Below are 25,316 nucleotides of genomic sequence, written 5' to 3'. Positions count from 1 at the left end.
ACCTCTGGGCTTTACATTAGGCCATGCTCTAGATCAGAGAAGTCCAATGTAAATAGAATACAAAAGTTTTAGTTTTTTAATTTAAACTTTCTGGTAACTCTATTTTTCAAAAGTAAAAACCAAACATGACATTAACTTTAATATTACATTTTACTTAAAATATAGAAAGTTACCATCTCAACACGTAAGCAAACTTAAAAAGACTCATAGTTAACTTTCTTTAGCATAATCTTCGAAATCTACTTTGCCTTATACACTTACAGCGTCTCAATTCAACATTATTTTTGTTAATAATTGAAAAGAAAAACTACAATAATTTATCCTTGACCTATTTTCCAAAGCAGAATTATTTAAAAAAACTCAACGTTATTAATAAAAAAATAACAAACTTTCTTGATAAGTTGAACCACTCAATTTTCAAAATACAATTTTCACTGACTCATTCCTAATAGAGTGCATAGCATATGGTTTTTTCTCAACAAATATTTGTTGAGGAATGAACATACATATCAAGTAACAGGCAATGAATAGTAGTAATACATCTAGGGTTCAAATTGAAGATTAAGCAGCAGACTTTCAATTAACTAGATCCTATATGAAAACTGATGCTACACTACAGTTAAGAAAACACTTCCATCAGTTTTCTCATTGACTACAACATTCCTAAGGCCAGGTATTATCACCCTCATTTAATATACAAGGAAGGTGGGGCTGAAAAGGTTAGATCATATAATTATTAAGTAGTGGGGCCCAATTTCAAAAACAAGTCCTCAAAAGACACACGTGGAGGAGTGTATGTTATGAAAACCATAACCCTTGTTTCTCCATTTAAAAAATTCCCATTACAAAAGCTTCGGAGGAAAAATACACAGTGAATACTTTCCAATGGCACCCCCCCCCCCACACACACACACAACTTTCTAAAAAATTCGAACCCATTTAAATGGTAACAATAAGCATTGTTGATGAGAACTTAAAAGCACCTACACAAAAAGGCTACATCCTCCCACCTCCACCTCCGGAAACAAATCAAACTGGGAGCAAAAGCATCCCCCGCGGCCTGGCAGAGACTCGCCCGGGAGCAGAGACAGATGTGGGGCCCCGCCCCCGCCCCAGCCCGCCGGGGCGCAGCGCTCCCCATCCCCGAGTCCGGGCCGGGCCAGCCGCTCCCGCCTACCTGACGGGCTCCCGCCACCGCTTGAACCAGCTGCAGCAATTGGCCATCAGACCGAACATCCCAGGCCGCCGCTCCCGCCGCCTCCCATCCGAGCCCGGGGTGGGGACGACCCCTCGAGGTCCCGGGCCGCGTCCCGGGGGCCGCCACCGCTCCCCGGAGTCTCAGAGGCCGATAACGCCGGAGGAGAGGCCGGAAGGCAGGTGAGGAGCGCAGGTGGGCGCGCCGAGCCCCGCCAACCGCGCCGATCCGCGAGCGCGCGGCGCCCGCACGCCTAGGCGGGGAGCCCAACGGGGGACAGCGCGGATACCCTAACTCCTGGGGGGTTAGCGGGCCCGGCCGGAGAAAAACCCCGCGTCGACGTGCTGACGTGCCCCCCAGGCGCGGAAGACCCGCCCCAAGCACCGCCCAGGCACTCCTCCAATCATCGCTCAAGGACCTGTTGTGGGGGCCTCTGAGTGGCTTGAGGGGTCCAGCTCCCCGCCTCTGTCTGAGAGGTGGGAGGAGGAAGAGGGAGTGATCTAGAAAAAGGAGGTGGAGCCGGTGGGGCTAGGTGGTTCTCGTCGCTAGGCAACGAAAGCGTCCAGAGATGAACTGAGGAATCTCTCCCAGATCTTCCACAAGGCCTGTCTCTACGCCTATCCAATATATGTTGCCAGCCAAGGTGCTGTTTCTCCTGTCTCCAAGCCCAGCTGAGATCCAGAGATCTCAGGTGTTGGGCATGTTTTGTTTTGTTTTTACAGCAGGGATGGGCATCCTCTGGGATTCTGACAGACAGGCTGCACAACTACAGAAACAATACACTAGGGCAATTATTTTAAGCTGAGGGAAAACTTGTTTTGCTAAATATCTTAATAGTTCAGATCAGAGTGACGTTTTAATCTGTTTGATGTTTATTGCCGTTTGTTACATAAATGTGAAATGTATTGTATGGTATTTACTCTCTTGGGGGTGGAGGTTACAATTACAAAAGAAATAGATTTTCATTGTGAAAGAACACTAAAGAACAAGATGAAGAAAATAAGATCTCACACTCACCACCCAAAGATAACCAGAATTATAATTTTGATGTTATTTCCAATGTGTAAGGTTTATACATTACTATCTATTTGATTTCTACAGCGTAGGGATTGTGAACTGTTGGGTGTAACACTTTTTATTTAAAACTATATGTAATATCTGGACTTCTTTTTATAGTCTTTGGAATGACATATTCAAAAAAATGCATACACAATATGTAGGGAACTAGCTCTCAATTCAATTTCCATTTAAGTATATATTTTCAAATCCTGGCAAAAGGAGAGAGGCCTCTGGGAAACCCATTGTACCCAGGGACAAACAATGGTCTGGGACTAAACATAGATGTACATCTAAAATTATCTTCTTTCTTTTACTATTTCGTGTAACTCTAATTCAATTTCATATATACAGCTTAATGTCTCTGAAGCCAAGTATCATATCTATAAATTACTTTGCATGATTGCTAAGATAATGAAATGAAAGAGATAAAGCTCAAGTGCCATTTCTAACACTTAATAATAGATAACATTTTTAACTTGGTGTCACCTGCCTACAAACATTTATCGAAAGTATTTTCCTGCCTCCTAGGTAGGAGGGATCTTGTTCCCTCTTCTCATTGTCCTACCTATATAATTTCAGTTAGTCTTCCAATTATTAGAACTATATGACTTATACATGTTTTCTTAAGTGATCCCTTCCATCCTCATTAGTGCCAGAAGCTGGCTCTGCCCACACTGCCCTGTCTATTACACTAAAATGCAATGCTAATGAAGAAAGTTGTTGTAGGCATTATGCTAAGTGAAATTAGTCAGAGAACAACAAATATTTTATGATCTCACTTATATGTAGAATTAAAAAATAAAACTTATAGAAAAAGAAATCAGATATGTGGTTACCAGAGGTAGGGGTGGAGTGGGGTGTGATGGTATAGGGTGAGGTAGATTTAGAGTAAGGTGATCAAAAGGTACAAGCCCAGGAATAAATAACTACTAGGGAAGTAATGTGCAACATCATGTCTATGGTTAATGTTGCTGTAGGACATATAGGAAAGATGTTAAGAGGGTAGAACCTAAGAGTTCTCAGGACAAAGAAAAAAAAATTCTTATTTTTGTATATAATGAGGTGGTGAATGTTAGCTGAACCTATTGTGGTAATCATTTCACAATATATGCAAATCAAATAATTATGCTGTCCACCTTAAACTTGTACAATGAGGCATGCCAATTATTTCTCAATAAAGCTGGGTGGAGCAAGTAGATGATACGTTCATAAATTTTCTCCCCTCCCTTTTGTTATTCCTGTCTCTTCTCCTTTTCTATTCTCTCAAGACCACTTTCCCAAGATTAGTTACTTTTGTAGGACTTCAGCAAATATTTTATTTTTCAAGTTTTCTAAAAACCTATTCCCTTCATTATATCTTCTTGATCCAACATCTTAGGTATTTCCCTCCATGTTTCTCCTAGATCTTTGGCTACAATCTCCAGGGTAGGATAGGCATAAGACAGCAAGGCAGAATAAGGCCACAATTTCCCTGTAATTATGAGCCAGATTGTTTTTTTTTTTTTTAATTTTTATTTTTTATTTATTTTATACAAGAACCAGGATACAGGCCAGATGCACGGGAGGGTGAGAGAATTCACCAGAGACAGAGCGGGGAACAGAAGAGGCAGACTGAAGAAATACACTGCTGAGGGGAGCAGCGGGCGCAACAGCAGAGGTCTGCTCGCCATGTGGGACCCTCACCAGCCGGCCGGGATCGAACTAGCGCTGCAGAGGCTGCGGACAGCTTCACAACGCGGCACTCAGCTGCCTGCGCCACCAGGGGAGGCCCTAGTATTATTCTTCCAACTATTTTCACAACCCAACTTCTAAACTACTGGTTTGAAAACCCAAATGCACTATTTTTACTCTGAGCTCAATTTACTGTCATTTGTTTTTTATCCCATCAAGCCACTGAAAACACATTTGTTAACTATAACTCATGTTTTCCTAATTATGAAATCAGACTGAAAATCTTTGAATTTCCATGATATTTGGTACTGTTCTTTGGGACTTGACATATTCACCTTCCCGCCGCACCCCCCCCTTCTTCCAAATCACCTATGCCAACACCCCATCTGTCTCCCTACTCCCTCTCCCTGTTCACTTAGGTCACTATCATATTTTTTTGCTTAGTTCAAGATTTATTCCTACTATTCTTTGCATATGAACCTTTTTTGGGCATTTATAGTCTACAGATGAATGAAACCATCCAATATCTGTTGTTCACTTTTTGATCATTCCATCTCCCTTCACAGCTGTGTAGTACTCCATTGAGTATATATTTCATGCATTTGTCTGTTGAAGGGCACTTGGATTGGTTCCATGACTTACTTGGCAATTTGAACAGTGTTGCTATGTACATAGGTGTAGATAAATCTTTTCATATGAGTATTTCATATTGTTTAGATAAATACCTAATAGATGTACTGCTGGCTCATACAGGATTTCCGTTTTTATTTTCTTAAGAAATCTTTATACAGTTTCCCATAGATGCTACAACAACTTGCATTCTCACCAACAGAGAGAGAGAGTTCATTTTTCAGCGTAACCTCACCAACATTTGTTGACTCCATTCCTTTTTAAATAGACCATTCTCATAGGCATGAAGTGGTATCTCAGTGGGTTTTTTTTAAATATTTATTTATTTATGCATACAAGAACTGGGGTACAAGTCAGGGGTGTGGGGGGCGAGAGGATTCACCAGGGACAGAATGGGGAACAGAGCAGGCAGAGCTACTGAAATACACTGCTGAGGGGAGCAGCGGGCGAGTCAGGAGAGGTCTGCTGCGCCATGTGGGTAGCTCCCTGGCTGGGGATCAAACTCGTGCTGCAGCAGCTGCAGATAGCTCCATTGGTTGCGTTTTAACCCCTTGTGCTGCAAGGGAGGCCCCTCAGTGTGTTTTTAATGTGCATTTCCCTTATAACAAATAATGTTGATCAATGTTTCATTGGTACATAGGTCATCTGATACCATTTGGTGTGGTATTTATACACAGTGGAATACTATTCAGCTATATCAAGATAAAATTTTGCCATATGCTTCTTTTTAGGTGATTATGTCAAACAAAGTTAGTTAGAAAGATAAAGCAAATATTGGATGATTTTTTTATATGTATGGGTATAAAAGGAAACAAAGCAGATAAACTAACAAAGCAAAATAAAAATAAAATTGTGAATACTGATAGCAGAACTGAGGTTACCTAAGGTGAAGAGGGTGGGTGACAGGAGGAAAACTGAAGGGTGGGCATGTATGAGGAATGGTTATGGATGGTTATGCCTTTGCATTTTTGTTTTTGTTTGTTTTTTTTCTTTAAAATACAGAAATGGATAATCACAACTATTCTCTTTGTGATGGAGGACAAGAATAGAAAAACTAGAAAGGAGGCCTCACAAGACTAAAACCTGACTCACACAAGAAGGTGGGGGACGAGGGGAATAACATGACCATTAATCCAGCTCTAGAGGTTGGGACCCTCAGGCACCAGTGCCTTATCACAAGGCCTGAGACCCAAGCAGGAGCAGATGCTACAGGGTGTGGAGCACAGATCTGAGGGTAAAGATATGGAGATTCGACCCACCCTGAAATCTCTGGTCCCTTTCTAGTTTTGCCTGTTACCCAATATCAGCAATAAGCAGGCCACTCCATAGAGGAGTGACCCCTCCCAAAGAGAAAAGGACTGTATCTGTGCAGTCTCTGCACAGGCTCGGGGCAGCACTCCCACTGCCCACCTGTGACTATGCAGGTGCCTCTTTTCACCAAGTGTCTCCCACTCAGCAGCTTTCGGCTGTCCATGACCTGTACCTGCCAGGACTTCTCTTCACTGACCTCCCTCAGCTGAGGCAGCTCTCCTCAAGGCCGCCTGCCTGCAACCATGAGGGCCTCTCTTAGCAAACCTGTCCCTTTCCCTAATAAGCCTGCCCTTCAAATATAACTAATGTCTCTGTCTCACGGAGAAACTCGCCTGGGGAAGTCCAGTCCTGCTGCTGAAACTGGCGGGCGTTCTGGTGAAACCTTTCCCAGAGTGAACCCAAGGAACCCCACCCCCACCCCCCCACACCCCACACACTCCAAAAACCGCAACATTTGCTCCCATTAGCTCTGCCGGCTGTAGTTTCCCTTGAGTCTTCATTTGCCTCTAAATTTTCCAAAGTTCTCATCCTCCAGGTCAATCTCTCAGGGATTTTCCATCTAGACCTGGATATCCCGGTCTCTGAATCCTTCAAGTGCTCTTGGAGATTGAGTTCCCACCCCAGCGCACTAGAGGCTTTTACTGCCTTTGCTGCCCCCTCACTTTGGGAAACTTCATTTTCCGGAGGAAAGGAACAAACGCTGGTGTTTGGCAACTGGCAGAGGATGTGTGCGCTGTGTTTACTGGGCCTGCAACACCCTCCCAGAGCCCTGCCCCCAGCTCCGAAAAGCTTCCCGGAAAAGTCCTGGTTATCACTTCCCCTCCGGGCTGGGGGCTGGGAGCGGGCCGTCCCCCCCGCCCCGGCTCGGGCAGCTCTGCGGGCGCGCTGGTTCGCCCGCGCCGCCCGCCGCTGTCCTGCGAGAGCGGCGCCCCTACTTGCAGCTCCGCCGCGCGCCCCGCGTTCAGATCCCGCTGCCACCCACGGTCCCCGGCGGCGCCTCGGGCCTCTTAGCCATGAGGGTCCTGGGTGGGCGCTGCGGGGCACTGCTGGCGTGCCTCGCCTTGGTGCTTCCCGTCTCGGAGGCCAACTGTGAGTAGTCACTAGGGTCTGGTCTGCTCCTTTCCCAGCCGTGCTAATGCAGTCCCAGCGCTGTAGGCAGGCTTTTCTTTTCTGGGACTGCAGCCTTCTGGAAAGTTTCCTTCGAGTCTGGCCATCAACTGGCTGACGGGAGCTGCGGTGGATCTAGCAGGCAGTGTAATGGTGGGGCAGGGTCGGTGTTTGCCCTGCTCTGGGACTGGTGTATTGCTTACTGGACAGATGCAAGAACCTGGGTGATACGAAGTGTGCTGAGGAACTAGAACATCTACCCATTTGCACCCAACAGCTGAAGTTCCCAGGCAGAGGACAGGTACGAGCGCGTTCTAGTCTAAGAGTAGGGAGGGAAAAACAATCCCCTTTTTTCTTCCCTTTGCATAAGCCCCTGTCCCCAACCAGCACCCCCTCTGGCCACCTACCTCCCTTTTGCAATTTCTGGACTTTGAACGTGGTTTGTTTATCTCAACATTGACAAACGAATTGTTTTAGGATGGCTGGGGGTTTGCACAGCAGCAGGCAGATGTCATTTTCTAACCTTGAAATCAAAAGGACTGTTAAATATTGTATTTTTCAGATCATGTTGTTCTGAGAATTTTTGACACTAAGTGCCACAGAGCTTGTGTTATGAATTTTTTGTACTTTTATCTTTATAGTTCCAGTTCTTTATGTTCCCTTGCTTGAATTCAAGGCAGGATTTTGAGTTTTCTTTGAATAATATGTAAAGAATATTAAGGCACTTAGTATATTTTAGTTGCCAGGTAATTTGTTCGTTTACTAAAGTTCCAACATATTCATTGATTTGAAAAAAAACCCTTGCTTGTGCTCTGTTTTATTCTCAGGAAATGGTATGCGAGAGATAAACTGAATTACATATAACTTTTAAGCTGGCTAAAGTTTCAGTTGTAAACTTTTCAAAAATTATATTTTCAGGAGACTCAGAAAGGAATTTATTAACAGCCCACTAGTTTTTATAAATTACTAATTAAGGTGAATGGAATATATAAAAATTCTCATTTAAAGGCTAAAACATTATTTGTTGATCCTATATTAAAGAACTACAATAGCAGAATTTCAAACTCCGGTTATTAAGCCACACGTATGGACCACATGAACTAACTCATTATATAGTTCATTAAGACAATAAATATTTGGCTGATAACTAGTGTTTTGCAGAGAAGAAAAGGTAAAAGTGACTTGCCGCATATACTGCTTGTCATCCTGGGATTTTACTTGACCCTTTATTTTATAGATTGTTACATTTTCATTGAATCTAGGTAGAGTTAAAATGTGTGTGTGTGTGTGTATTATACACAGGTATTCAAACCATATACTTAGAGAAATACACTGGTTCTACATAGACACTCGTAGAGTAAATTCTGCAAGTATATCACATAAAGCATAGTTGATCCTATAATGCCTTGCTTTAAAATATTATGGTAGTTTAATTGGATGTAAATTGACCTGGTTAACTGATGAGGAAATGCATAGAACTGGAATGTTTCTACTTCCCAAGATTTTAAATTTGAGATAGAAGTAGAACTCTAAATATTTGATATATAATTCATTGTTTAGTGCATAGAAATACAGTTGTTGTATTTTTTTTTTAAAGAAAAAGGTTTATTAAAAGTTTTTATAGTCTGGAGAGAGAGAAGTCATCTAGTTCAACTTCATTTTAACAAGAAGTACATTGTTTCAAGGATGTTAATTTTCCAAATTACCTATATTGCTTCTTACTAAAGTCTTGTGGTGAAGAGAAATAGGAAAAAGGGGATGTACACTTTTAGCTGTTCTAATTCAGTCCTATCCAGACATCCACTTCTGGTTGGATGTAGCCTACCATTCATATAACTGACTCATATTTTCCTTCTCTTTTTTATTCTCCTTTTTTTCTTTCTCTAACTATCCCTTTCACTGTTTGTTTATCTTCGTATTTTCCTAAACTCTTTTTACTCCAAAGTCCAAAATGTTGCACTGATGGAAAGGTTTTATCAAGATTAGGTTAGAGTTGGGTTTGGTGCGAGTCTCTAGAGACCATTTCTGGTATACTATAAAGCAACAACAAAATATTGTGCCGTGTTCTCTTAACACTAATTCTATGCTAGGAAACACAGTAAAGTTTTTCATAGTAAACTTTTTCGGTATATCTTCAATGACTTCTTTCTAGCAAAACAGTAAATCTAGGACTCCCTAGTGGCACAAGGGGTTAAGCAACGCACTATGAAGCAATCCACAGCCTCTGCAGCATGAGTTCAATCCCCAGCTGGCCAGGGAGAAACCACATGGAGAAGTAGACCTCTCCTGTCTTGCCCACTGTTCCCCTCAGTAGTGTATTTTAGTCAGTCTGCCTGTTCTACTCCCTACTCTGTCTCTGGTGAATCCTCTCACCACACCCCCCCCCCCCCCCCCCCGCATCTCTGGCCTATACCCCAGCTCTTGTATGCATAAATAAATAAATATTTAAACAAAAAAACCCCAGTAAGTCTATTATCTGTATATATTTAAACTTTGAAATATTTTATAAGGAGCCTGATAAAATATGTATCAATATTATTTAGCTACACACCACAGTAATGAACTCTTCAAAGGAAGGGAGGGAGGGAGGGAGGGAAACTGATTTACTGGAAGGAGACTATATGGAATACTGATTAACCAGGCTTAGGGAAGCCAGTGACTTGGGCATTAAGGTGATCTATGTAGTAGGAACTCCTGTGTTCACTTGATGGGAGGGGCCATCAGTTGACTTTTAAGTCTGTGTGTCTGTGCTCATGATTCAAATTCCTAGGAGAGAGAGAGAGCCTGATTGTTTTGGCTTAGCTGTCACTGAAAATTCACTAGATTCAGAGCCAGTGCTAGGACAGTTCTCACAAAGGAATGGATGCCTGGAAGGAAGCAAAAACAAAAGTCCACACATTCTAATTTTGGACTGTACTACATATATGCATGCCTTTCTTTCCATGTACACCATTTGAACATATTTCAAATATAATGCAAATATTTCTAAATTGATGCAAATAACTAAAGTATAGCAGAAAGGACCTCTTGCTCAGTAAGTTCTAGTTACCACACTCAGAGAAGAGGAAGGCTCAGTTTCCTAGTTAATGTCATCAAATGATGTCCATTACTTCTCCAGTCTGTGCAATCTCCTGTCAATGTGCTATGCTTTATGGATGAAATGATGCATTGTAGTGTGCTTAACACATCCTATATTGTGATTAATAATTTTAAAAGACAGACAAGAGAATGTCTCTCTGGTTACAAGCTGAAGCTGATCTTTATCACTTGTTCCTTCACCACCCAGTTCATATCTTTCTTGCTCTCAAGCTGTTCCTCAGATTTTCTGGTTAGCTCTAGGAGATGAATCATAATCTTTTTCAGATTCTGATCCCTGCTATTCCTTCCTGCGAATGGTTATATCCATCTTCTTTCACAATTTCTCTGTGTAATAGTTTTTCTGGATGAGTAACTGAATTATATGTGACAACAACAATATTTTGCTTTGATTATTACCATTGCAGTATAATCTCTTTTTTTTAGCAGGAATAAAGAACTTCCAATGGCTATATAGCAGGCTCAGCTTATAAATCAGTTGGAAAATATATTTGGTCCTCTAGTGATTGTATTCTTCCTTGGTTTCCCAGTTTCAAAATTAGCAGAACTCAGTTGTGAGAGAAGAGAGAAAAAACTTTGAGAATAGGATACTGAATTTGTTTCCTAGGGCTGTGTAACAAAGTGCCACAAACCAGAGTCTTAAACAACAGAATTTATTGTCTCAGTTCTGGAGGCTAGAAATTGGAGATCAAGATGTCGTAGGAGGTGGTTCCTTCTGAGGGCTGTGAGGAAGAAGACCTCTCTGATTTCTGGTCACCCTGATATTCCTTGGCTTGTAGATGGCATTTCTCCCAATGTCTTTGCAACATCTTCCCTCTGCATATGTCTGTCTCCTCCTAATTACCCCTTTTCCTAAGAAATTAGGAATTATTGAATTATGATTCACTCTTATGACTTCATTTTAATTTGATCATCTGCAAATCTCTTATCTCCAAATAAAATCATAATCACATGTATTGGGTGATTAGGATTTTACAGTCTTTGTAGGGGACACAATTCAACCCATAGCAGTCCCTGAGCATCACATTATGACAAGTATTTCTTTCCTCCCTCCTTCCCTCCCCTCCCGATGTGTGTATTTTGGCTTTAAGAAAAGAACATCATGCTGATACAGAAAACATACCACATTTGTTTTTTCCCTTTTGGACGATGAGATTGTATCCAAAAGGCAGTTACTTCACCCTCAGTAACTGGTCAGTCTCTCATTCCATAAGGCAAGCTGCTTCCTGGCTTTAGATTGTGCAATAAGACCAATAAAAACCATAGTAATCATCCTATTGACTTATTTCTTTAACTATGGAGTGAAGACCTTAGAAGCAATGCTGTGTGGTTTTAGCACAGAGCACTGAGAGTAAGTCTACCAAGTGGTGCTGACAGATAAACCCAAATATGGATTGAATGTCAACCTTTGAGTACAGATTTTGATAGAAAAACCCTACTAATCAATCATCGACTAAGTATCAGATGGGATTTTGTAATATATACAGTTTCTAACAGCTGAAGGAATAACAGTTCTTACCATGTTTTTTTAATGGTGAGAATCTGGGATTCTCAGTGTAAGTCAGTGTAAGTCTTATGCAATTGAGTTTGCATGTAGCCTTATCCTTGTCCTCATGGATGCTTTTTATGTTTCTAAACAGTACTGTGCAAACATTATGCTCAGTTACGCAAAGTGGAGACCTGAGGGCCATATACCTCCAGATTTGTGTGTTTGACCCTTATGGCATTTTAAAAATCAGAAAAAGTTTCATGGAAGTTTGGTTTAAAGACTTCTTTTCTGAGGAAAGGAAGACTCCCAATGCTGAGTCCACATTTCAACATAGTAAGGTTCAGCTACAGCTGACTCAGAGTTACCTTGTTTTTCTTTTGTCCAAAGCAAATTCTTTTTTATTTTTTTTAAGATTTATTTATTTATACAAGAATCCGGGTACAGGCCAGTTGCACCGCGGGAGGGTGAGAGGATTCACCAGAAACAGAGTGGGGAACAGAAGATGCAGACTGACGAAATACACTGCTGAGGGGAGCAGCAGGTGCGACAGGAGAGGTCTGCCACCAAGTGGGACCACCACTGACTGGCCTGCAGGGATGGAACCAGCGCTGCAGAGGCTGCGGACAGCTTCACAGCGCAGCACTCAACTGCCTGCACCACCAGGGGAGGCCCTCTTTTTTCTTTTTCAATGAAGTAAAATTGGTTTAAAATATTATAGTTACCATATAATCACCCGCAGGCTATCACCACAGTTTATTGTGCTCCCTCTCCTTGTTCTCACGCCTACAGAGATTCTCAGGTGTGTAACATAATTTGACATCTTCATATACTACTACATCATAATCACTACCAAACGTCTCCATCACCACCATACAATTGACACCTTTTTACCCAATGACACACCCTCTCCCCTTCTGGTAACCACCATTTTGTTCTTACAGAGTTTGTTTTATTCAATAACCCTTTCCAGTTTGCCACTATTAGAAAACAACCTTCAGTGTCTTCTAACAAGTTCTCTTTCCTTGTTAATGTCAGCCAGCTAACAGGTGCAGATTTTTGAGTTTGTAAACCTTGCACTAGATTACTTTGAGAAGGAAACACAACTGACAATCATTCAGTAGGTCATTCTGTCTCCTTTTATCATTAAGAACTACCCTGGTAGGGGATTATCTTGTGAATATTCATCAAGAACACGAACATTTTCTATTCTGGACCAATTCTTGCCCAAACTTATCTCTGTTCCTATCCTTAAAATCTAGATCTTTACAGATCTCTGAAAACTGGCAAACCCTTTCAGACATTCAGAAAATCATATTGATCCTGTGTTAGATAATTCCTCATTCTAAGCAAAGTGGACAAGAGAAACAGTGCTTATATATCTTCCCATTGTGAGCCCCCTATGCTCACCCTTGAGAGAAGCTGTAATTTGTTCACTCATTTCCGGCTATGGTTTTATAGCAAGTCTAGCCCTGGCTTATGTTGGTACATCACGCACAGCTTCTGTAAACCAGAGATTTTCATCTTTAGTCATAGGCCTTTCCTCATGATGCCATTAAAGGAACTGAGGGAGGGGAAGAAGTCAGGAGAGTGGAGTTCAGATTAACATTTCTTTTCTACAGAAACACAATTACTTATTGCCTATTTAGCCATCAGCAATATATATTACAAAATGTGAGGTTATTTTAACTATCTGAATAAATTTATGATAGAGACGGCATAATTAATTATGCCCACTAGCACACTAATTGGAGACATAGCTTAATAGCAGTGAGTTGGCAATCAATATAGCAGGATGAAAAATTATGGTAATTGGTTTTGAAATTATTTGTGTTGTAACAACTTATTATTTTGCAATTATCCTGAAAAGTAGTTTCAGCTTTAGAAAGTAAAGTCCTAAAAACATGATCTATAGTTTTCCTATTCAAGTTATTCCATAGAATAACAGCAGTAGCTGTTAATGCTTTTGAGTTGATTAGAAATGAAATATTTCTGGTTCTACCTTAGATCTACTGATTTAGATTATGCATTTTAACAAGACCCTCAGGAAATTCCTATATGCACTTAAAGATTGAATCACTCTGGTCTATGAGGAGATAGCAAGAAAGATAGAGAAATGGTTCTGCATAAGAAATGAACAGAAATTTGCCAGGAAGTCAATAAGGAGGAACTGGGGAGAGATTTGGGGAAAGTGTGTCAAAGGAGGAAGAAAGGAAGTTGAGGGCAGAAAATTCAGCTTATGGGGAAGGTGTCTGGTAAGATATTACTGGACCTGAGATGGAGAAACTGGCATTTCTAAGATTCAACTTTATTGCAATTTAATGTAAACTCTAAACTTTTGCGTCACCTCCGGCTAACTACCCCCACTGTTTCTTTCTTTTTTTTTTTAAAGATTTATTTATTTATGCATACAAGAACCGGGGTACAGGCCAGTATGTGGGGGTGAGAGGATTCACCAGAGACAGAGCGGGGAACAGAACAGGCAGATCTACTGAAATACACTGCTGAGGGGAGCAGTGGTGAGTCAGGAGAGGTCTGCTCGCCATGTGGGTAGCTCCCTGGCCTGGGATCGAAGTCATGCTGCAGTGGCTGCAGACAGCTTCATGGTGCTGTGTCTTTAACCTCTTGCGCCACCAGGGAGACCCTACCCCCAGTATTTCTGCAGGATTGTTTTGACCTCTACATTGAGAATTAAAAGAAAAGAATGGTCTTGTAAAATGCAACTAAGATTAGGAGATTAATGAAAGTTAACACACAAAGCCAATATTGACCAGAAGAATATCAGCAACAAAAACACTCGAGAGATATGGGGGTTTTTATTAGATGTGGGATTGGGGTTTCATGTCACCACTTATTCAGTGAATCAAACAGGGAGGATGACATCTGACAGCAAAATTCCTATTATCTTTAAATTATTAAACTTTGATTGAGAGTAATGTTTTATTGGTGCTAAAAATAATTTCACTGGTAATGCAAAATAAGTATATCTTGATTCTTGTTCTATTGGATGATGCAAATCCTTTTTTGCCTAAATATTCCTATTTTGTTTTACATATTTCTGGGAAATACATATAAGAAAATATAGTAATTACAACAATTTTGGGAGGGTAGGCAAGAATTCAGTGATTTTTAACAAGAAATCTCTGTATATGAAAAACATTCCAAGGAAATGAGTGACATTTTAATAATGAGTATCTTTGGAAAGTACAATTAAAATAATTTTTTTTAAAGATTTCTTTATGCATACAAGAGATGGGGTACAGGCCAGAGATGCGGGGGGTGAAAGTATTCACCAGAGATATAGTGGGGAACAGAACAGGCAGACTGACTGAAACACACTGCTGAGGAGAGCAGCAGGCAAGACAGGAGAGGTTTGCTACGCCATGTGGGTTGCTCCCTGGCCAGCCAGGGATCGAACTCGTGCTGCAGAGGCTGCAGATAGCTTCATAGTGTGGTGCTTAACCCCTTGAGCCACCAGGGAGGCCCTAAAATGCTTTTTATTCCTAGTTTTTTTAATCTAAATACAATGAATTTTCCTTAAACCTAGTTTGGGGAAAACCCCTTTGTTTAAGAGGTTTATATACATTTTATGTTCTAAATACAGAAATGTACTCCTCTAGGTTTGAGTCGAAGTGAAATAAGTGTAATTTATCTTCACAGATTCTGAATGTTTCTACAGATAAATAAAGATAAAGTAATAGGAGCTGATTCTTACTGGCTCTAGGTCATCACTGTAATTCATCTTAGTCTCCTTGTCCATTTTTTGGAATAGACTATTAAAAGTCACATGCAGGAACAATGGCCTTTAAATCTTCAGTAGGGCCTCCTTGGTGGTGCAAGGGGTTGAGATGCAAACTATGAAGCTATCCACAGCCACTGCAGCATGAGTTCGATCCCCAGACAGGGAGATACCCACATGGCGCAGCAGACCTCCCCTGAGTCACCCGCTGCTCTCCTCAGCTGTGTATTTTGGTCAATCTGCCTGTTCTGTTCCACCCTCTGTCTCGGGTGAATCCTCTCACCACACCTCTAGCTTGTACCCCAGATCTTGTATGCATAAATAAATAAATCTTTTAAAAAAAACTTCAGTGAATTGATAAAATTATTATTATTAATCTCTATGGCTTAAGCCACGTAGTCTATGGCATTTTGTTACAACAGTCTTCACAGACTAATGTATAAGGCAAAGAAGTTAATAAATATTTCTCGGTGTTCTTTTAGCACTGCGACATGGAAAGGTGCATTTACCATATAGAAACTGAGGCCTTCATTAAAAAAATGAATCTTCCAGAACCATGATCTTGAATTTCCAGTGTTGAGAACTGTGGGAAAAAAAATTCTGTTTTTTAAGCCTTGTAGTTTGTGGTATCCTGTTATACAGTCCAAGTAGATCAACACTGGGCCTGTTGGGCCTGTCTGAGTGTACTGCTTCTTGTAGATTGGGATAGACTGAGAAACACCCAGTGGGCCTGAGTTTCTATGTGATAAGTGGGCCTTTCCAAATGGCTTGTTTTATTTTCCTTCTTTCCCCCAACTCTGATCTCAATCATTTGTTCACTTTTATTTAATTAGTTATCACTTTAATCCATTGTTATTTAGATTATGTCTTATAGCCTTTGAATTCTGAGACTGGTCAAAGTTGTATTGAATTATAAACACCTACTTAATGATGTACATGTATTCTAAATAGTCTCATTCTACATTAGCACTGATAAAACTCTGTGAGTCAAAAGAAAAGCTACTGAGATCTGGAGTCTTTCTAAGCTTGCAAGCATGCTTCAGACTTGCTTATCGGGGGATATCTGGGCGATAGTACAAGAAGCCAAGAAATGGGAAGTGGTAAAACTCTTCTATTGTTGCCCTTAAAAATGTCCAGGAACAATTTGCCTGTTGCTTTTCCGAACATAAAAACAGGCCAGTGAACTAATAATATTAACTATGCCATCCTAACAAAATAGGTCAAATAGAACAAAAACAAAACACTTCCTGTTCTATAAACCCTTGGTACATGATATCAAATCAGATGGTATTTGGCATCCTAGTGTGGAGGAGATTAAAAAGACAGGGCAAGCTGTCTGTGTAGCTATCTTGCTGCATGTTATAAAAGGGACCTCCACTGTATCCTCAGAAAGTATGGCCAACTGTTTTTGTATCAGTTGAGAAGAGAAAGGAGCTCTCGAAAATTCCTCCTCAGTTTCCCAAAATCTGACACTGAGTCCCGCTTAACAAAACCAATTAATGGTTACCAGAAAGGAAGGCGAAATCAGGAAAAAGGAGAAAATGATATGGTAAAAGATAGATACGGACTTTTAGTGGTAAACTTAATATAGTATATAAATGTGTTATATACTTCAGTGATGAACACCCGAAACTTAAGTAATGTCTAAGGTCCTAATGCAATGTTACTGCAATTAAAAAAAAAAAAAATATTCAGGAGAATAGGTCACCTAAATAATAAAAATAACATACAAGAAATTTTTAAAAAAGTACCTTACTTTTGACTCACCAAGAGGAAACAAGTCATAAAATAAATACTGAATGTACTTTTTTCTTCTGGATAAATAAGCTACTTGTTCTCTCTTCTGGACAGAAGCAGCATTTTTTTGTTTTGGAATAATTAAATGTGCTGCTTTTACCATTTATGGCTAAGTCAAATGTTTTAATTTTAGGGAGATGATGGCGGTGTTTGATTTATTCTTTTTTTTTTTTTTAGACTAGGGGTTACAAAATAAAGTTGTAATTAATCTTGGAGTAAAGAGGTCCATTTCACTTCTGTTGTGGCTAAACAGTTCAGGTATTGTTTTCCTACTCATTGATTGATCTCTTCCACAATGGGAGTCAATAGTGATATTTTTAAGTGCCCTTTATTAGTTTCCAATTTCTAAATAAATGTCAGCCCTCACTGCTTCTAATCCAAATGTTTTAGAACTTACCTTTTATGTGAAATAAATAACTCACAGATTGTTTCCTCTTGTTCTTTTCCAGAGTAAAATCCTTATCCAAACCTACCTTTTGTGATATTTGACTCTCATCAGCTTATTTATTGCACAGTCCTCTTGAAGGACAGAGGCATAGTTCACCTTTAGAGAATATTTATTCTAATATTTTTCTGACCCTTTACATAGTAATATGAGAAGAATCAGTTGCTTACCAGCACAGTACTCAATATGAAACAAAATGAAATTTAGAGAATAGTGAGCATAATTGCTCTCTAAAGAAACAATTAAATATTGACTAATACACACGTATAGCATTTTTTTTTTTTTAAAGATTTATTTATTTATTTATATAAGCAGTCAGAAGCGCGGGAGGGTGAGAGAATTCACCAGAGCCAGATCAGGGAACACAATAGGCAGATGAACCAAAATACACTGCTGAGGGGAGCAGTGGGCGGCAGGAGAGGTCTGCGTGCCATGTGGGACCCTCCTCCGGTGGCCAGGGAGCAGCCAGGGATCGAACCAGCACTGCAGAGGTTGCAGGCAGTTTCGCAACCCAACGCTCAACCGCTGCGCCACCAGGGAGGCCCACGTATAGCATTTTTTCTGAAAGATTACGCAGGATTTTCTGCAAGTTGGTAATGATTACATAGATTGATGGTCAACGAATGCCTAATTAAAAATCTACCTTTGGGGCCTCATGGGTGGTGCAGCGGTTGAGCGCTGGGTTGCGAAGCTGCCCACAGCCTCCTTGGTACCGGTTCGATCCCCGGCTGCTCCCCGGCCACAGGAGGAGGGTCCCGCATGACAGGCAGACCTCTCCTGCTGCCCGCTGCTCCCCTCAGCAGTGTACTTCGGTCCTTCTGCCTGCTGCGCTCCCCACTCTGGCTCTGGTGAATTCTTTCACTCTCCTGAGCTTCTGACTGTACCCAGTGCTTGTACAAATAAATAAACAAATAAATAAATAAAATATTAAAACAACCCCCCCCACCAAAAAAAAAAAACTACCTTTGGATTTTTCTTAGTCTTGCAGCCTACACATTTTAAAATATCCCTTCTCAATTGCAAATATTCTGTGGTAGAAATATATATTAAACAAAATATTTTACATTTAATGTGTACCTATTTTAAGAAAATTATAATACCTGGCTATATATTTTCCCATCATTATTTAAGTGTTTTTCTATATTACCTGCAATTCTTCTTTCTCAGGTTTTGATTAAGGAAAACATACCACTTCAAGAGTTGAGATATATGAGGCACAATTTATATCTCAGAGTATTACTTAGTTGTTCACATTGTTTGTACATCACAGTCATTTTTACCGACCTCTTTCTACATCTGAAGCAGAAACAAAGATTCAAATACTCCACCGGCCTAGACACTAGCCAAAGATTCTCTCCTCAGATACTTGCTTTAGCAGTAGTTTTTCATTCTTGGAATGCCAGATGAGTGGAGCTGGTGGAAAGAGACAGAGAGCAGAATTAGAAGAGGTAAACTTTTGGAGGGAGGAATGTGAGAACATATTTACAAAGGACAAGAGAACAGAATGGCAGCGTTTCAAAGAATCAGGCCCGGTGAGGCCCAACTCCTCCTCTGCCTTTTACTTTACTTCATCTAAATGATCAGTCTTGAACAACCTGCAGGTCTGAGGCCCTGCCCACTCTAAACTGAGGGTAGCAAACTTGGACGCCTAAGTGTGGAAAGGGACCCAAAAAATGGACCTCACCATGGTCAAGGTAGAAATGAATTGAACATTGGGGGAATTTTTCTGAGTTGAGGCAATGCTAACCCCACTATTCTTATTATAGGTAATTAGCTAAAGCATCAATAACAAATTCCTTTTTTTGAAATAAGACAATCAAATTTATGCTCAAAAAGCTAAGTTTTGCCACCACAGGAAATACTGAAGGAACATACAAGTCTCTAAAGACAACTTCAAAAGAGAATTCCAGTTAATGTTTGAACAGTGGTTGTATTATAGAGATTATTATTCAACCTGCTATTGTCACTATTTCAAAGGGATGACTCAGGTAAATTTAAAAAATCAGGGAGACACTCAGTCATCCTTCCAATCTTGAATGGCTCATAACTCAGCACTATAACCTAGCATTTTGACTCTGAATGTAACACTCTTCAAGCAACATAGTTGAGTTTTAACAATGACTTTCTTGAAAAACTTCTTATTCTGGAGAGGTGAAACAAATGATTAGCAACAGTGTGATATTGCAAAAAACAAACAAAAGAAAACACAACAGGATTTAGAGGCCAGCTTGTCTGTGTTCTCAGCTGCATGAACTTGGAAAAATGAATTCAAATTCCTTGGGCTTTAGTTTGTCATGTATAAAATAGGAAAATTACTAGCTGTTTTTAACTATTGTGTTTAGGATTAAAAGAAATGATGCAAATGCAGTATTTGCATGTTTATGTGGAATGATTATCACTTTGATAAGTAATGGAACGTTTTAGACAGTCCAGAAGGCTAGGGCCTAGAAGTGTCTGTGGAGGACTTTGAATCAACCAATAAAAGCACGTCTAGCCACATATTTGTCTCACCTCATAATCTCATAGTTCTTTAGTTTGGATCTGTGATGTCATACTTATATCTCCCCCCCCCACTTTTTATTGAGAAATAATTAGCAAATGTCACTGAATAACTTTAAGGCATATATAGCATGATAGTTTGATTTACGTATGCTATGAAATTGTGATTACATCCGTTAATATCCATAATCTCATATAGATAAAATCAAAAGAAAAAAATTCCTCCGTATGATGAGAGTTCAGAGGATCTACCTTCTTCACAACTTTCCTATATAGCTAACAGCAAGGTTAACCATACTCATCATGTTGTAGATAACATCCCTAGGACTAATTCATTTTATATCTCAATATTTGTTCTACTTTCCTCCAATCCCTCCACCACACTGTGCACCTCCCCACTCTGGTAACCAGTTTGATTTTTTTTTCTCTGAGTTTGGGTTTTTTGTTTTTTAGATTCCACATATAAGTGAGATCATATTTGTCTTTCTCTGCTTGACTTATTTCATTTTTTTTTTTTTAGATTTTTTTTTTTTAATAGAGGCATGTTTTATCTATCTATTTATTTGTTTGTTTGTTTTGTTTATACATGCACTGGGTACAGTCAGAAGTGCGGGAGGGTGAGAGAATTCACCAGAGCCAGAGCGGGGAGCAGAGCAGGCAGAAGGACCGAAGTACACTGCTGAGGGGAGCAGCGGGCGGCAGGAGAGGTCTGCGCGCCATGTGGGACCCTCCTCTGGTGGCCGGGGAGCAGCCGGGGATCGAACCGGCATCGCAGAGGCCGCGGACAGCTTCGCAACCCAGCGCTCAACCGCTGCGCCACTGGGGAGGCCCTTGACTTATTTCATTTAATATGATGTCTGCATGTCTATCCATTTGTCCAACTGGTAGGGTTTCCATGTTTATGTCTTCAGGACAAGGAATGGTAGCTCCTTTGAAAGTATATTCTATTAGAAAGATGGGCTTATTTTACAAAGGACAGTATATGTCTTGTTTAAAATATCAAACTTGTCCAGTTTACAGCCACATATTTAAATAATCAAGTACATTGTGGACATTTGAGTGGCGGAATATACAAAAAGAAGAGCACTGGACAAGGGACATGGGTGTATTTATATTCCTGTCCCATTAACACTATCCCTGCCTCTATGTAAATCATGTACCTCCTGTCAGCTTCATTTTTTTCAATAGGAAAATAGGGACGATAATTTTGTTCTGTAGTTTATATCATATTTATGTGAACATCAAATGAAATAATACTTTAGAAATTATTAAACATCCTGCCAATGTCAAGTATTATTGAGCTGAATCTAGCCATAATAAAACATCAACATCCATAATTAGACAAAATTAATGTAGACAAATTAGTTTTTTTAGCTTCATTGTCTATTAGATCAAAGATATAACAATTTTCCTTTATAATCTTCCTTTTATCAATGGAGACAATGAAACTTCTTGTTTCCCGAGAAGCAGCAAATAGTAATGAATAGGCAGCATATCTAAACCTTTGGGACCCTGTGATCTAAATCATATTTTTGTTATTTATAAACTTTATAACGTAGATCTCTTGCATGCTCTTTACCTGTGTTTCATCACCTCTCAAATAATGGAGGTTGTTAGTTTCCTTCCAGTTTTATAAACTTACATGGACATTCCTTTAAATCATCACCTTAGTTCTCCCTAGACAGTTGTAACCTTTCCTTTTCACAAATATTTATATAGTATGTGTTATTGTACCTGGCTTGTGTCCTGCAGTGGGAGCCCTTACAGAGGAAGAGATGTTCTTAAATATCAATATTAAGTTCTTAATTACAAATCTTAATATCCTGTAAGGAAGAAATGTCAGAGTGGTACTTATGATTTGTTTTCTAATGCATTCAACCCTCGTTATTTTTATTATTGAATCAGTGTATTTTTCTTTCAAAGACAGTGTTTTCTCCCCAAAGAGACTTTATTTGAAGTTTGGAAGGCCCAAGTTTTTACTATATTTATTATAAAAACTTGCTTAAATCTATATCAATTAAACAAAATAGCACTTTTCAGATGCTTTCATTGTTGGTAAGACTGATGAGCCAATATGCTTGGCATGTTCACTTAATAGCATCTTTTAGACACAGACAACCTTGATTTATTTTTATCTCAATGAGGAATGATAAAAATGGCAAGACACAGGGGTAAAAATATAACCCAGATACTCTTAGTTATCACATTTAAACTTCTGTTTTGGTAAGAGAAATAAAGATTCAATACGCTACTCTTGAAAGATGGTCAGTTATTTGTCTAATAATTATGGTGATTGTTGATTAATTAGTCCTTTTGCTTTTCTTGTTCTTCCTTTTTTTGGTCTATTTTGAGCATATCTAATTTACCAGGTAATAAGAGAAATACAAAAGCAAATTTAGTTGATTATACTTCTTGCCCATCTTCTTGGTAAAAGAACCATTTGTGGTTAAAATCAGGATTTAATTTTTTTTTATTAGAAAAAAATATTCTAGGGCCTCTCCGGTGGCGCAGCGGATGAGCGCTGGGTTGCGAAGCTGCCCGCAGCCTCTGTCTGCAGCGCCGATTCGATCCCCGGCTGCTCCTCGGCCACCAGAGGAGGGTCCCACATGGCGCGCAGACCTCTCCTGCCGCCTGCTGCTCCCCTCAGCAGCGTACTTCGGTCCTTCTGCCTGCTCTGCTCCCCGCTCTGGCTCTGGTGAATTCTCTCACCCTCCCGCGCTTCTGACTGTACCCAGTGCTTGTATAAATAAATAAATAAAAATAAATCTTTAAAAAAAAAAAAGAAAAGAAATAATATTCTATTCACATACAAAATGATAAAAGCAAAACTTCATATTCTCCATTCTTTTCTTTAAATATACAAGATTGCAGTTAGTAATTTGAATTCTTCCAAACTCTTTTCTATGTATTTGTCCATCTATGATATCTGCAAACCTATAGCATATTGTTATGCTATTGATATGGCATTCTCAAATTTTCCTTTTTTAATTGAATAATATATCTTGGAGATTTTCAGTGCAAAATTATCTTCTCTTTAATAGTCGCATATTATTCCATAGCACCATGTGCATTATGGCTTATTCTTTCTTACTCTTCTTGAGAGTTATTTAGGTTTTTCTAACTTTTTTTAATATGACAGTGTTTCAATAAATACTCTTTACATGATATTTCCAGCATATATGATTCACCATACATGTGGAACTAGAATGGTTGAGTTGAAGAGTATGTATGTTTTAAATTTGTAGATACTACTAAATCATCTTAAAATGAGTATATATTCCCATCACCAGTGGGACATATTTTGGAAATATAATAGGCATAAATCCAATTAAAAACTTTTTGTATTAAAAAGCTTTTCAGTTTAATTTGTCATTTGTATTTGGCTGTAGTGATCTTCTTATGATTTTGTTTATATTATGTTATTTGTATTATTTTATATTTAACCCTTTCACATATCCCTGTGTTGATTGGCTTATTGTTTTATTTTATTTTATTTTTTATTATTTTTAAAATAAATTTTATTTTTATATTCCCCATACAATTGCAACCCCCTTATTTTGACCCCAATCCCTCCCCTCCCGCCACCTACCCTCCATAGAGTGTCTCTGGTTCATAGTTTTTGTTGATTTTGGTTTTCACTTTCTTATAGTTATTCATTTTCCTGGCCCCTTATTTAAGTTTTCTAGATTCCTGCTATGAGACCATCCAGTATTTTTCTTTTTCTTTTTGGCTTATTTCGCTGAGCATGATCCCTTCCAGCTCCATCCATGTTGCTGCAAATTGCATGTGTTTATCTTTTTTGAATGCTGAGTAATATTCCATGGTGTATATGTACCACATCTTCTTGATCCAGTCATCTATTTTTGGGCATTTGGGTTGTTTCCAAAGCTTAGCTATTGTAAACAGTGCTGCTATAAACATAGGGGTGCAGGTGCTCTTTGGAATTGATGTTTCTGTGTCCTTTGGGTAAATACCTAGGAGTGGAATTGCTGGATCATATGGAAGCTCTATGTTTCGTAGGTCCAGATATTGTTTGATTTTAATTTGCAAAACTTGGATGTAATTTTTTTTTCTTTAGATTTATTTATTTATTTATTTAGACAAGCACTGGGTACAGTCAGAAGCATGGGAGGGTGAGAGAATTCACCAGAGCCAGAGCGGAGAACAAAACAGGCAGACTGATGAAATATACTGCGGAGGGGAGCAGTGGGTGGCAGGAGAGGTCTGTGTGCCATGTGGGACCCTCGCTGGCAGCCAGGGATCGAACAGGTGCTACAGAGGCTGCGGGCAGCTTCCAGCCCAGTGCTCAACCGCTGTGCCACCAGGGAAGGCCCTTGGATGTAATTTTTTGTACTCCATAATGCCAGCATTCTCCTCCAATCTGTTGCTTGATGCTGAACTGTGTTATTTTTGTTGTAAACAAGTGTTTAAAATTCTTAATGTAGTTTGGAATCTACTATTTTTTTTTCTCTTTACCTTCTGTATTTTATGTTTTGCATAACATCTTCCTTTTCTCATGAAGCAACTATCTTTCAGATAGCTGATTGAGCAATAACTGCACATATATTAAGCATTTATCTTATCTCCATAAAGATCATGCAGGTTTTCCATTAAAAGAGACCGTTTCTCTTACATAACATGACTTTTGACATAATCCTTTCAGCAAGATGCATCTTTGCAATGTAATCATAATAAGGTAAATGTTAAATAACATCTGGTATGTTTGACCTCAAACATGAACTTGAATAATTCGTGTAGATTAAACAAGTCCTGTAGCTGTACTCCAAACCTGCCCTTTGAATTGTTAACCAAAGTGCTCCTGTATTTGCATTTTTTCTCAGTCCCTCCATACTGATTTTAAATGCCAGGACATTTAAACACAATTAAATAAAAGTCACAGGCAGAAGATGATTTTAATTCCCATTGTTTAACAAAATGCTTTAGGTGAAGAAATGAAAAATATAAACTTAATTTTTGTTTCAGTTTTGTCAAAGCAACGTGCTTCTCAAGTCCTGGTTAGGAAACGCCGTGCAAACTCGCTATTTGAAGAAACCAAAAAGGGCAACCTTGAAAGAGAATGTATTGAAGAACTGTGCAACAAAGAAGAAGCCAGGGAGGTCTTTGAAAATGACCCCGAAACGGTAAGAATTTTTGAAAACTACTAAGTGAGCATATTTAGACATGCAATTACCTGCAGAACATTTCCAGCCTGAGTGTCTTCACCTGCGTTCCTTTTTAAAGTTAATAACTGTGTGTGTCATCTTCCACATGTAACCTCCCA

The 25,316-nt window shown here is 39.5% G+C and overlaps 2 protein-coding genes across 4 annotated transcripts in view; one reads left to right on the top strand and one right to left on the bottom strand.

Annotated features, from left to right (window-relative positions):
- ARL13B (ARF like GTPase 13B) overlaps positions 1-1,236 on the bottom strand; it is a gene marked incomplete at both ends in the record, with an annotated part of 50,117 nt that extends 48,881 nt beyond the window's left edge. For all 3 annotated transcript variants that reach the window (XM_084231285.1, XM_084231286.1, XM_084231287.1), the window contains one exon: positions 1,178-1,236. In XM_084231285.1, the coding sequence (XP_084087411.1) occupies positions 1,178-1,236 (59 nt within the window). The remainder of the gene's footprint in view (positions 1-1,177) is intronic.
- Positions 1,237-6,850: 5,614 nt separating this feature from the next.
- The window catches only part of PROS1 (protein S), a gene marked incomplete at its 3' end in the record, with an annotated part of 52,591 nt that continues 34,125 nt past the window's right edge, over positions 6,851-25,316 (top strand). Inside the window, exons 1-2 of the mRNA XM_084232639.1 lie at positions 6,851-6,955; positions 25,019-25,176. Coding sequence (XP_084088765.1) covers positions 6,880-6,955; positions 25,019-25,176 — 234 coding nt within the window. The 5' untranslated portion in view covers positions 6,851-6,879. The remainder of the gene's footprint in view (positions 6,956-25,018; positions 25,177-25,316) is intronic.

The sequence above is a fragment of the Talpa europaea genome (assembly GCF_964194135.1).
Source record: "Talpa europaea genome assembly, chromosome: 4".
NCBI lineage: Eukaryota > Metazoa > Chordata > Mammalia > Eulipotyphla > Talpidae > Talpa > Talpa europaea.
Note: the sequence above shows the minus strand (reverse complement) of the source record. Positions and strands in the feature narration are given on the sequence as shown.